Below are 14,535 nucleotides of genomic sequence, written 5' to 3'. Positions count from 1 at the left end.
ACCAGAATTTTATAGAACAGATGACAGACTGGTCAAATGCCCTACAATGTCTAACCTCATTTTTTAACTATGTACTTTATTACAGAGTAATACTTCAATGAGAAACGTTAACTAAACAAGAGTCAGCAGTATCTCCAGACACTGATTTCTCAAATGTCACCCAACTATCCACCCCACTTAAAAGTACTTGTGAATACATGCAGCACACACAGGATCAAGTTCTCAACTCCCTATCTTTGCAGATACCAGTACTGCATTACTGCTGCATATAAGGACTGAAACATATTTCAAATTAGTTAGAATTACTATCTTCTTCCTTAGAGTCCATTTTAAGTTATTTTAGAAAGATACCTCAGCAAATCTAAGAAAAATACTGAATATATAGCTCCTTCCTTTTCCAATATTGAGGATACTGAAGTATTTATAAATATGGCTTCCCCCCAACCCAGGTAACTTCAGCTTTATGAATGGTTTCATTTTTTTAAGCACTAATACAGTTCTGAACATATCCTCCCATCTAAATTGTTGAAAAAAGCAATTATTTTAAACGTTAAACAGCAGCTTAACCAAACTAAGAGTGACGTTCAAGTAAACCTACTTGTTTATAATAAAATCTAAAGATTATATAAGCTTTGACGTCCTTTCCAGCCTTTTCCTATAGTGTCAAAGGTGAGAAAGACAACATCCGTTTTTACAAGAGGAAAACTAGGAGTTAATAGATTATATTTCTCATCTAAGAAATGTCTTCTCTTTTGTCAACATTACAAGACATTCATCTAGTGACAAAGGAAAAATGAACAGTTCACTTGCCGGTTTAGGAAACTAAATTGGGAGCCTTACCAGTCATAGACTTAATTAAGTTATTTCTAGGTAAGAACATTTAAAGCAAAGAGACTATTTAAAGTTCCTTGCCAACTGCTAAAGTGGGGGGTAGGGGGGTCTGAATAAGACACCCCTATTTTTCATTCGCCTTTCTCCCCACCACCTACCCTGCACCAAACCCCCATTGTTCTAGGTAAAATAGCGAAACAGCAACTGCTACGTTTCTGCCGCAGGTGATCGATCACCGGGAGGAACTCTTCACAACCACCCTGACTTGCTGCTTTCTTCCCCACAAATAAAACCCAAATGGGGTCTTAAATCCATCACCAACCTGTGCGGGGGAAAGGATCCCAGCTTCCCTTCCGGGCTGATGGATGTCAGTCCGGAGGCGGGTGAAGGGTCCCCTAATAAATCGACCCTCCCTCCAAGATCATTTAAGCTGACGTTTTATAAGGAACATTTAAAGAAATCTGGCACCGAAGCCCTTGAAAAGTACAGAGCCCGTGGATCAGACGCTCCTCCTGCTGACGAGCGGCGCCCGGAGACCACAGGAGCGGCTCGCGGGGTGGGGGTAGGGGTCTCGCGCGGGCTTGGCCCCCCTCGGGCACCACGTCCTCCCGGAGCCCGGCCCGCGGGGGCTGCCCACCTGCCTGCCGACACTCACCCATCCTTCCGCTTGGCTTTGTAGACGTGACCGTAAGTGCCTCGGCCAACTTTGCAGCCCTCGTATTCAAACAGGTCCTCGACCCGCTCCCGCTCGCTGCTCAGCTTCACTTTAAAGTCATAGTCCATTGTCACGGCCGGCGGGGCCGGGGAGCTGGGGTCGCGGCGCTGCGGCGCGGGGGTGGGGACCCTCCGGGAGGCTCCGGCAGCCGCGGCCCCCGGGAAGCCGCCCGCTCTACGCCCGGCGGCCGCAGCGCCGGCTCGGCCGCGGCGGCAGGAGCAAGAGGAGGCCCCGCGAGGGCGCCGGGGACATCCAGCGGGGCGGCGGGGCGGGGGCCGGCCGGGGTCGGGTGGGGGGACACACGCCGAGGAACCCGGGGGCGCAGGAGGGCGAGGGACGAGGGCTGGGGGTGGGGAGCGCGGTCGCTGCCCTTGTCCCCGCGGGCTCCGGGGCTCTGGCTCCTGCGCTCCGGCCGCGCGCTCGGCCCCCGCGGCGGGCGGCGGCGGCGCGGCGGGATCTCCCTCGGGCGCTCGCGCCTAGCCGCGGTAACACACGCTCACGCTCGCTCCCTCACTCGCTCGCTCCCTCGCTCGCTCTCCCGTCCACTCAGACAGAAAGGCAGCGCCGCACAACAGCCGGCACCTCCTCAGAGAGCGGAGGGCGGGGACTCGCGGAACGCGGCCGCGCTGTCGCAAAAACGTCGCGAAGACCCTGGCCACTCGGCTTTCCCCGCCGCCCGCGCCGCGCGCGGCTCCAACCGAGCCTCGCTCCCCCGGGGGGCGCGTGAACCCAGCGCCTTAGGCGCTGCCCAGAGCAGCCGCCACCAGCACCACGTGGGCCGTCCCGGCGGCAGCCGGGGCTCCAGACTACAGCACCCAGAATGCACCGGCCGCCGCGGTGGCCGCCCCGCCTTCGGCTCCGCCCCCCGCGAGGTGGGGAGGTGGGAGCGATGCACGATGGGATTCGTAGTCCAGAAAGAGGGGAGTCCTTTCGATGACCACTTGGGAAATTTTTTTTTAACAGCGTTGTCGCTAAAGTCAGATTTGGGCCAGAAACTTAAATAGAGAAATTTAGGCGTGAGGGAGTCTATTCTGTGTTAGAATCACATTTTGTGCCACTTCCGAACTCCAGAGTTTAAAGGGCACTATCGTTATCGAAAAACATAAATCTAATTATTGATCAACGGCTCACAGACTATCACTCGGGGAATCTTGTAGGTCACGGTCTAATAAGGGCTGCACAGGACAGCAACGTGCTAACACGCATTACAAATATCAGTAAAAGGGAGTCAGTTGGGAGTGGCCACGCTGCCTCTAGAGAGTGGCACTCTTGTGACAGAGGACTATCCTTTCAGAGGAGATGTTACTTTGAGTACGGCCTTTTGCACCACTGCTCCTAAGAATTGCCATTTTTAGCCATGATTACAGCAATGGGTCTAAATCCATAAAAACTGTTCATAATTTTAAGGGAGGAAAGGTGTCTGCTGGAAGAGTCTTGGTATCTTTATCGTTTTTTAAAAAAATATTTGGCTGCGCCAGGTCTTAGTTGTGGCACTCAGGATCTTTAGTTGCAACATATGGGGTCTAATTCCCTGACGAGGGATGGAACCTCCGACCCCTGCATTGGGAGTGTGGAGTCTTAGCCAATGGACCAACAAGGAAGTCCCAGTGCTGATATATTGATAATAATACCTCATTTTGTTTTATCCCCCTTATTTAGATGACTATTTTTCATTTTATATTAATTTTATGTTTATATTTATTTTACTTTTCCCAACTGCTACCATTTTCATGAAAGTTCCCCACGTTGTCTTTCCACTTTTAACATCCTACCAATTTTTTCACCTTTCCCATGGTATTCATCAAATCGTGTTCTTTTATTTCCTCTTCCTTGCTAGATTATTAATTCCTATAGGAAGTCATATTTGCATCTTCCCTGATGCCTAGTATCATGGCTTGATTTTGGTGTGCAGCAATGGCAGCCCACTCCAGTACTCTTGCCTGAAAAATCCCATGGATGGAGGAGCCTGGTGGGCTGCAGTCCATGAGGTCGCTAAGAGTCCGACACGACTGAGCAACTTCACTTTCGCTTTTCACTTTCATGCGTTGGAGAAGGAAATGGCAACCCACTCCAGTGTTCTTGCCTGGAGAATCCCAGGGACGGGGGAGCCTGGTGGGCTGCCGTCTATGGGGTCGCACAGAGTCGGACATGACTGAAGTGATTTTGCAGCAAACGTGTTGAGTTAATAAGTAAGGACGTTTGTGTCAAAAACATCTATGTTCATGGGATTCTGCAGCCCAGAATACTGGAGTGGGTAGCTTGTCCCTTCTTCAGCGTATCTTCCCGACCCAGGAATCAAACAGAGGTCTCTTGCATTGCAGGCAGATTCTTTACCAACTGAGCTATCAGGGAAACCAGAAACATGTGTTGAATTAATGAGTAAGGACATTTGTATCAACAATATCTATGTACAAATGATGACCATGATACCATTTTATGAAAAATTCTCAGAAGGGCTCTGAAACGAATTTCCCAGGAGAAAAGAGTGACTTCCCCATTGGTTTAAACAAAGTCGTTTTTCCTAGTACGTCAAATACTATTTAGCGTTTAAGTATACTGACTGGTCAGGGGGCCTGGGTTTGAATCTTGATGTACCATTTATTAGCAGTGTGTCCTTGGTCCCTGAATTCCTTTCTTTGCAAAATGGAGATATGAGAAACCGCAGTGACTTCCCTAGTGGTCCAGTGGTTAAGACTCGAGCTTTCACTGCAGGGGGCTCAGGTTCAATCCTTGAATGGGGCATTAAGATCTCACATGACTCACAGTGTGGCCAAAAAGTTAAAAAAAGACCTCAGCTTAGAGTAAGTGCTCCAGAAAGGTAAGCATTCATGAGTGGGATGTTAATGTTTCTATTCAGTGATGTAAATTGGAGGATTTCTAGCAGGACTGTTCCGTTGCATAAATAATTTAATTTTTTTCCAAAATACAAATTTAGAATAGACTCTTCCTGAAGCTTATACATTTTGTATTTCTCGAATGATGTGGGTTTTTTGTCCAAGTGTTTACTCATAGATCCTGAGAAACCAAACCACGATGCTAGAGAAAAGGTTGTGAAGAAGCTTGGGACTGGGCTTGCCCCCACCCTTCCCCTGTACCCACTTCCCACATCCCCTGCACATGATATTCCTGAATCCTGAAGGTCCCCAACTTCTTCAAATGACTTTTGACTACTGTTATGACTTCATCCACTTTATGGATGAAGATAAGACAGACATCCCTGTGAAGAAACTGAATTTTTAAAATAATTTTATTTATATATTTTACTTTGGCTGTGTGGGTTCTCCATTGCTGTGCCGTCTTTTCTCTGGTTGTGGTGAACAGGGGTTGCTCACTAGTTGCGGTACCCGGGCTTCTCATTGCAGTGGCTTCTCTTGTTGTGGAGCACGGGCTCTCAAGTTGGAGCTTCAGTAGTTTCTATGCACGGGCTTAGTTGCTCCTTCGATCCCCTGGGATCTTATCAGATCAGGGATCGAACCAACATTGGTAGGTGGATTCTTTACCACTGAGCCACCAGGGAAGCTCCTGAGTTTTGTTTTGTTTTGTTTTCATAAAAATAGTTTAGATTTAAGAGGTACAGCATGATGTTTTGATATACATGTACATGGTGAAATGACTCCTGTAGTCAAGCTAGCCATGTTTCTACTGTGAGTAATCCCAGGGTAGAAAAGAAAGGCCGCCTTGGACCAGGAAAGAGAAAGGCTTGCTTTTCTCTTTGCAGCTATGGTGTGAGTTAAAGGTCTGGACTCTAGGCTGGGGGCACACAGGGGTGTGAAGTGAGCTGGCCCCTTAGCAGAGCCTCAGGATAGGGAGCAAAGGAAGAGAGAGTCACTAGGGCCTCTGAGGGGAGCTTGGCTAATGTGTCAGGAGCAGTAATAGCTAATATCCAGCTTGAGGTTTTTCTTTTCTGTGTGGTAATTCCCTTCTATCATCCCTAAGACATAAGCCGGTCTTACCTCTGGAGCCTGTGTCCAAGCTTGGAGGAAACGAAGAGGCAGCAGCTGGGACCTAAATTACAGGAGTGAAGAAGTGACCCACAGAGCCAAAGCAGTGCGCTGGGAAGCCCTTAGGGCTCATGCTTGTATTCCAAAAACTTGAGGGAGGGATCAGAGAAATCAGCTTCAGATTTAACTGTTGTTTGACTGAATTGAACATATCAGGGACCTAAGGGCTCCCATTTCGGTTTGATTTCAGCCTCGGGTCATCCTGATGTCACGTCTCATGGCACCGTGATGACTTCCAGTGACACTAGAGCATCTGTGGCCCTTGTTGGTCCATGTTCCAGACAATACACAAACCACACTCGTGCTTCTTGTCTTAAAATGTGGTTCTTTATATTCTAAATTTAACATCTCCAGTCTAAACATGCCTCTCAAACACCAGCCCCACATTTCTACTGCCTCCTGTTCAGCCTCAGGGGATAATGTGCTGTCATCTCAAACTTAGAATTTCTGAAACTGAGCATACCATACGATGCCCTGAACCTCCCAATTCCCCAGCACGGCGGTGCCCATAGACAGACGTTCTGTTGTTTTCCTGCCAACCCTCTGAGCTCAGGCCTTCACTTGCTGTTCACTGTCCTTCGTGCTCATGCCAAGTATGCTTTTGTCTCATTCTCAAAGGCTGGATGCTTCCTCATACCATCTCTGACCTTTGCAGGCCTACCCATCCTCCAAGGTACAGCTCAAATGCCTAAGTCAGTCATGCAGCCTTTCCTGGTTCTGGCAACTGAATATGACCTTTCTCTCCCATGAACTCCTACCCCAGCCCAGGTACGATAGCACTTGTTTTGTAACTCACATAGAAACATCATGGCTCCCTCATATGCGTGCATGCTAAGTTGCATCAGTCATGTCCGATTCTTTGCGACCCCATGGACTGTAGCCCGCTAGGCTCCTCTGTCCATGCAATTCTCCAGGCAAGAATACTAGAGTGGGTTGTTCTGTTCTGTAAGATCTGGGGGATCTTACAGACCCAAGGATTGAACCTGGGTTTCCTGCATTGCAGGCAGACTCTTTACTGCTTGAACCACCAGGAAAACCCGGCTATCTTATATGGTAGTAATTTATTTTGCTGTTGTTGTTTAGTCCCTCAGTTGTGTCTGACCCGTGCAACCCCATGGATTGTATTGCCCACCAGACTCCTCTGTCCATTGAATTTCCCAGCCAAGAATACAGGAGTGGGTTGCCATTTTCTTCTCTGGGGATCTTCCTGACTCAGGGATTAAACTCGAGTCTCCTGCTTGACAGGCACATTCTTTACCACTGAGCCACCAGAAAAGCCCAGCCATTTATTTGATGTACTTAAAATAAAAAAATCTTTCCTTTAATGAACACCTTAATGACCAAGTCTCTAACTTATCTTAGGCCTCCACACAGTGCCCAGGACATAGTTTGCATAATTATAAAGAATTAGAATGTGCTGCATTGGCTTGGTTTCTATAAAGATTTAAATGAACCTTAATAATAATATAAAGGGGGGGCAAGTCATTTTAAAATGTTTGACATTTTTCCCAGCCTTTCCTCTGAGCATGTGCTTTTTGCAGCAAAAGGATTTGGCGCTTTATGATATATGAACAAGTCTTACTAAGTCTTCTCAGCATTGATCACTTGTCTCTGCAGCTTTTAATTCCATTTTCTCAGTCAGTATCTCAATTCCAGTTCTAAGTGATTTAAATGTAAAATATCTACTCTCCCATTCTACAGGTTGAGTGTTCGTTACCTTTATCATCAAAAAGCACAAATTAAGCATCTATATTTGAGTGTAATGTTAGACATGAGAAATAGCAGGTTCAATCTGTCTAGTCTTTTATAATTTTTCAAAGAAAATACTGATGCAAAAAGTTTCTCGACTCTATAAGCATCTCAAATTTAATTTAGACCCTAGAAACCACCAGAACAACAAGAAAAAAACTTTCAAAAATAACTTTCTTCCCTTAATCATGTGAGTGTCATTTGCTCTTACAGAGTCATTTCCTCCACATGACTGGACACATGACCACTAACAGTCCCTGAATTTGATGTAAGATGCCTGTCATTAGAGAAGAATCAGGTCTGCTTCTCAATTCCAGTTCTAAAAATCCCAGGAAAGACACTGGACCAGCTGGTTCAGGAGCCCGCTTTGGACCAGTGAAGTGTGGCCGTGGAGGCAGGCTTATATAAGAATACAGTGCTCCTTCATTCAGAGGGATGAGGAAGATGGGGGAAAAGAGCTCACAGGAGAAGGTGGCACGCTGTAAGTAAGTACCATGAAGAAATGGAATAGGGCAATAAGGTGGAAAGTGGGCCCAGGAGGAGATTGCTTAGATCAAGTCAATGGCCAGAGACTCTCTGAGGTGATGCTTAAGGGTAGACCTGAGTGACGAGGAGCAAAAGCTGCCAAGGGGAGGGAGGCAGAGTGGCCCAGATGGATGGATCTGAGGGACAGCAAGTGCAAAGACCTTGAGCCAGGAGCCAAGGAACAGAAAGAAGGCTGTGTGATAGTAGTGTCATGAGGGGAGAGGTTGTGTGAGATGAGGACAATGAGGTAGGCAGGGGCAAGCCTATACAAAACCTTTGGTAGTCTCTCAGTTGTGTCCGACTCAACTCTTTGTAACCCCATGAACTGTAGCTCACCAGGCTCCTCTGTCCATGGGATTCTCCAGGCAAAAATCCTGGAGTGGGTTGCCATTTCCTTCTCCAGGGGACCTTCCTGACCCAGGGATGGAACTTGGGTCTACCTGTATTGCAGGCAGATTCTTTACCAACTGAGCCACCAGGGAGGCCTTTTAGGCCATAGGTTTTATTTTGGAGCAACTGGAAGGCTGCAAGCAGGTTAGTGACCAGGTGTCTTTACTTTGAAAAGAACAACTTGGCTGCTGTGTTAAGAATGGATTGTAGAAGGCAAGACTGAGAGACAGATATATGGATAGATAGGCAGGCAAGTAGATAGATAGATAGATAGATAGATAGATAGATAGATAGATAGATAGATAGATAGATAGGGGACTTGCTGATCGTTGGAAGGGATGTAAAGAAAAAGGAATCAAGATGACTCCTGAAGATGTTGCCGCTTACTGGGATGGGGGAAGACTCTGAAAGAGACAAGTTTAGAAGAAAAATTAAGAACTCCATTTTGGACATGTCAAATAGGAGATGTTGCAGAAATATAAGTGAACATTCCTAGTGGGAAGGGGGATATGGGAGACTAATGCTAAAAAGAGATCATAGCTGGAGATAAAAGTTTGGAAATCATCAGCTGTACAAATTGACTCGATCACCTGCAAAGTGTTACACTGAGAACAGAGCAGATCCCTGAGCACCTCCAACATTCCACGGCTGGGTAGAGGAGGAGCCAGAAAGGGAGACTGAGAGGAGGCAGCCAGAGGGTTATTTGGGGGAATCAAGGGGAGTGATGTCACAAAAGACAAAGGAAGAACAAGTTTTGGAAAGAAGGGAATGGTCGATAGTGTTGGATGTTGCCAAGAAGTAAAGCAAGATGAGTATAATGTTTAATTTACACAGTGTTTCTCAACCTCTTTTAAAATTATCACCCCCCCTCCAAGGAATATTTTTAGACATTTTGCTTCCTAACTGTCCACCCTTATGAAATGTTAACACCACAGATACACTGTATATCTGTTTACCATGGCACTTTGAGGACCACAAGCCATTGTAATAGCTAAGAATTTTGGGGCCTCTTAAGAGCCAATTTTTTGGGGGGTCCCCACTACAAGCATGTGACTTATCTATATAGATTGTTTTGGATAATAAGTGCAGTTTTGGTGGTAAGATGGGGGCAAAGCCGGTCTACATTGAGTAGAAGAGTTAAGTTTGGAGTAAGGAAATGGAACAGAGTGTAGATGCTTTTATAGCAGAATGGTTAGGAGAACTGACTTTAGCCACGAAATCCGGCTTTCATATCCAGACCTAAAACAGGGCACCTTGTTTTTCACTTCCTTGTGCCTCTGTTTTCTCAGCTGGAAAATTGGAATTATAGTAGTAACTACCTCCTGAAGCAGCTGTCATGGTTAAGGCACTCAGTAATATATGTATTTAGAATGGTGCCTAGTTATGGTAAGTGTTTGTGTATGTTAGCTATTATTAGTCTCGTTCAGGAGGTTAGGTGTGAAAGGGAGATGAATAGAGCCTACTGCATCAGGGTTAAAACTGGGAGTGAACGTAAGATTGAAGGAAGCTTTGTTAGTTGCAAGAGGCTGGAGGTATTTCCTTAATTCAATGGAACCGGTTATAAGGGATTAATGAGAATGATGAATAATTGTGGACCCCTAAACTAGCGAAAGAGACTGGACCAGAGAGGGGAGACTTGTGCTTGAACATTTCCTCTGTGGTTAAAAGGTAGGAGGAGAAAAGGACACAAACTATTGTCACAGATCTCCTGCTGCCCTACAGTCAACCCCAAAACACAGTGGTGTGAAACAGAAATTGTTTCTCACCTTTCTGGGGGTTGGCTGGGCTCAGCAGTCCAGTCTTACACTTTCCTACATCATCTGGGAGAGCTCTTAAATGGCAGAGGTTAAAGTGTTAAGGTCTCTCGAGGCTGGGGCTCTGGAACTTACATGGCATCACTTCTACCACATTCTGTTGGTGAAAGCAAGACTCAAGATCAGCCCAGTTTCAAAGACTGGGCAAGGAGGCCTCACCTCTTGTGAGTAGGAAGTGCAAAAATCATCCATGCCTTTCTGTTGCTCAGTCGTGTCTGACTCTTTGCAACCCCATGAATCGCAGCACGCCAGGCCTCCCTGTCCATCACCAACTCCTGGAGTCCACCCAAACTCGTGTCCATCAAGTCAGTGATGCCATCCAGCCGTCCCACCCTCTGTCATTCCCTTCTCCTCCTGCCCACAATCCCTCCCAGCATCAGGGTCTTTTCCAATGAGTCAAACCTTCACATGGGGTGGCCAAAGTATTGGAGTCTCAGCTTCAGCATCAGTCCTTCCAATGAACATCTAGGACTGATCTCCTTCAGGATGGACTGGTTGGATCTCCTTGCAGTCCAAAGGACTCTCAAGAGTCTTCTCCAACCAGACATGGATATATATGACTCTGTAGATTTGGTGAAAGCAGTTCTGTTTCAGATGGCCTTGGTTTTCTCTATATGGTAAAAGTTTGCCTGCTGTGAATGAGCAGACAGGTGTGGAAGGAGAGAAAGCAATGATTTCATACCTGAAAAGACTGCAGGTTGAAAACAACCTTTGGGCAGAATCAGAGAGATAGCTGGCAGACTGTCCTAGGACTTCCAGCCAATGTCAACGGCCCATCTGCAGGTGCAGCCATGCAGCGTATCAGTATCCGTCTGCCCTGCTGTGAGGTTTTTGACACCAGCACTCAACAGCCCAGGTGGAGACCAGACAAAGACAGATGTTGGATTCACTGGATTAGGGCCCTGCCAGCTGGGTAGGATGAAAAGATGAGGGGTGGCAAGTGAGGATTATTGGCAGCAGTGAGTGAAAAGGACAGATCATGACATTTAAGCTGGGTCAGGAGGGAAATGAAGACAGGATTTCCCCTGTTTATAACACTAGCTTGATGTTTTTAATGTAATGTTTTGCAAAATAATTTTTAAAATGCCTACACTCATCCCTTGCTTCATTAATGTCTATATATGGTGCCAAGACCCTTCCATCAAATACCTACTAAGTAAAAGAGACAGCTGAAAAAATACATATAACAGGTTAAAAAATTACTTTTCTTAGCTAAGAGATTCCCAATATAGTGACCAGTAAGAATGTCCCAAACTGAAAATTTCTCCCATTTGTTGATGATGAATTCTGCTCTCGTGTTCTGTAACTATTAAAGACAATTTACCTCTTTAAATTGATATTCAGGAATATAGTATTGTCCTTTTATCCCTCTGCTGGACACCTTTTTTCTTGAATAAGCATATGACTTTAATTTTCATTTCAAAGTATATTTTGTTACACCACAGTGTAGCAAGTAATCTATAGGAACACCGTTTAGTTTCATGTCAGTTTTTCAAGGTTTAACATCTTACTCTGACTTTTCATTCCAATATGTTTCACCCACCACATAGCTGGACTATGCTATCAGAAAAGCCCAGTCATTTCTGGCTGGTTCCTGTCTAATCATGAGTCTCCTGTGAGCCACAAAGCTCTCTTTCTATCGAACACAAACATGATTAGGTCACCTTTGCAACCACCTGATACTTGATATGTAAGGTTATTTGTTTCCATGCAGCTCCATGCTCAGAAACTCTGGGGCTTTTTCACCCTTCATAACCCTTCCCCTTACTAGCCCAAGGTCAGGTAAGTTCCATCAGATGATTGTCCTTCTTGCTCTGAAACCCTACATTCTTTTTTAAAATGCTGTTTTATTTACATCATTACTCTGCTCAGAAATCTTCAAGGATCCTGTGTGACCTTTCACCGCCTACAGCCTAGCTCCTTTATCTAATATTCCAGCCTTTATTTACTTTAGCCTGACATGATGAAAACACCTCAAGGCAGCTTTCAGTGGATACGTTAGAATTAGATGCATTAGCTCCACATAGCTACATTTCCCACAGTCTGAGTTCTTCCAAGTCTCCACTATGGTTCCTAACCAGTTTCTCCTATGCTGCTTTCTATCCAGTTAAACAGTGGTTTTCGACCTTGGGTGTCCATTGAAAATACCTGGTGAATCACTCTAGCAATTTTGGTGTAATTGATCTGGGCTGCAACTGAGCACTGGGATTTTTAAAGCTCCCTGGTGATCCTAATGGGCATTCAAGGCTGAGAATTGCTACGTAGGACACGTTTATTGATTCTCTCTAAAACAATCACCATTCCCCTCTTTCCCTCATCCACACTCCCCTTCCTTCTTTACTTCTCTAAATCCTGTCACCTCTTTGAGATTCAACTCAGGTATTACTGGGATCTTAACTCATCATCCAAAGCCAATACCTTCCCAAAGTAATGCCCTTTTATTGTTGTTGTTTAGTTGCTAATTCATGTCTGACTCTTTGTGACCCCATGAACTGGATTTTAAATTTCAATTAAGGTTGTCATTGTAAGAAGCCAAAATCATTTAAACATTTTCAGTACATAAAACATACAGAAGATCCTTTTAATGATACGGTTTTAATTTTTTTATACCTTTTTATTCCTAATTGTAAAAAGTCTTGGAGTTAAGAGACAGACACAACCTAGATGCCCATCGACAGATGAATGGATAAAGAAAGAGGTTGTGGTACATATACACAATGGAATATTACTCATCCATTAAAAGGAACACATTTGAGTCAGTTCTGATGAGGTGGATGAACCTAGAACCTATTATACAGAGTGAAGTGAGCCAGAAACAGAAAGATAAATATCGTATTCTAACGCACATATACGGAATCTAGAAAAATGGTTCTGAAGAATTTATTTACAGGGCAGCAATGGAGAAACAGACATAGACATGGACATGGGGAGAGGAGAGGAGAAGGTAAGATGTATGGAAAGATGTATGGAAAGATGTATGGTAAGATGTATGGAAAGAGTATGGTAAGATGTATGGAAAGATGTATGGTAAGATGTATGGAAAGAGTACCGTGGAAACTTACATTACCATATGTAAAATAGCCAATGGGAATTTGCTGTATGATTCCAGAAACTCAAACAGGGGCTCTGTATCAACTTAGAGGGGTGGGATGGGGAGGGAAATGGGAGGGAGATTCAAAAGGGAGGGGATATATGTATACCTATGGCTGATTCATGTTGACATTTGACAGAAAACAACAAAATTCTGTAAAGCAATTATCCTTCAATAAAAAAATAAATTAAAAAAAAAGACACACAAAAAAAGGCCAGGTACTACTACAGTAAATGAGATTAATTAGGGTTAGAGTTTTGGCAGGTTATGAGACCTAGAAATACAGATATCCAGAGTGATCCATCTCTCTGTCCCAGTTATCGTAACTAGAACCCTTGTAGAGTCACTTTATCTTGGGCTACAAAACTGAAGCAAGATACTAGATTCAGGTTCGGTACATTACCTGACTATCTGTCCACAGAAATCTGTAGAAATTTCCACATGGTAAATTACATGGTTAGACTTTATATTTTTTTATTCCTTGGGTAGGGAGTATTATACTCATTAAAACTCATATAGATACTAGAAATGATTTCTGCTTGAATTTTAGATGTCTCACGTGTGATTTTCTCAAACTTGTACTCACAATTCTTGAGGTCATTGCACTAATATGCATTAATCCTGTTTGTAAAAAGTTTGCATTCTGTTTTTAGTCATGCTGCACAGCATGCAGACTTGTAGTTCCCCAAGAAGGGATTGAACCTGTGCGCCCTACAGTGGAAGCGTGGAGATCTAACCACTGGTCTCCCAGGGAAGTCTCAAAAGTGCATTTTTCTCTGCTCATTCATGCAGTTGTCTGGGGGGCATGTTGTGCCAGGCCCTGTGCTGAGTTCTGGGACTATAAAAATGAATGAAACCATTTGTTCAAATGGAAGGAGTTTGGACCTTAGATAGAAGAGACCTATAAACGAACAGAAAATTACATCATTGTAGGAACTTGCTCAGTGTCTGTCTTTTTCAATTGAAAAGGAGGGCAAGAGGCCTGGTTGGTCTCATCTTCTGCTGTTATCACTAGCACCTAATTCCTAGCGGCACCCAGTAAATATTTGTTATCCTTGGAGAAGGAAATGGCAACCCACTTTGTATTCTTGCTTGGAAATCCCCACGGACAGAGGAGCCTGGTGGGCTACAGTCCATGGGGTGGCAAAGAGTCCGATGAGACTTAGGGACTGAACAGCAAAATGAGTAACTACTAAAACAGAGGAAGTAAATACTAACACAGAGGAAGCTATGGGTGCCCCCATAGAAAGGACATGGGCCTAGTTTTATGTGTGTCTGGAGGTTGGCATTACAGTGTCGGGTCAGAGGTATCACAGAAAAAACCCTTTGACCATGAGATATGAAATGAGTCCTGGGAGATAAAGGAAATTAGGTAAAAGTAGGGTTGGGGTTGCCTAGGAGTTCCCAGATACCAAGAAG

At 44.9% G+C, this 14,535-nt stretch overlaps 1 protein-coding gene across 2 annotated transcripts in view; it reads right to left on the bottom strand.

The window, feature by feature from the left end:
* Positions 1-2,198, bottom strand: part of CDK8 (cyclin dependent kinase 8) — a 76,031-nt gene extending 73,833 nt beyond the window's left edge. Inside the window, exon 1 of one of the 2 annotated variants that reach the window (XM_018056580.1) lies at positions 1,487-2,198. In XM_018056580.1, the coding sequence (XP_017912069.1) occupies positions 1,487-1,614 (128 nt within the window). In that variant the 5' untranslated portion in view covers positions 1,615-2,198. The remainder of the gene's footprint in view (positions 1-1,486) is intronic. The other variant, XM_005687557.3, reaches the window with a different exon arrangement.

Source organism: Capra hircus, chromosome 12 (assembly GCF_001704415.2).
Source record: "Capra hircus breed San Clemente chromosome 12, ASM170441v1, whole genome shotgun sequence".
In the NCBI taxonomy this organism is placed as follows: Eukaryota; Metazoa; Chordata; class Mammalia; order Artiodactyla; family Bovidae; genus Capra; species Capra hircus.
The sequence above is the reverse complement of the archived record's forward strand: the minus strand, read 5'-3'. Positions and strand labels throughout refer to the sequence as shown.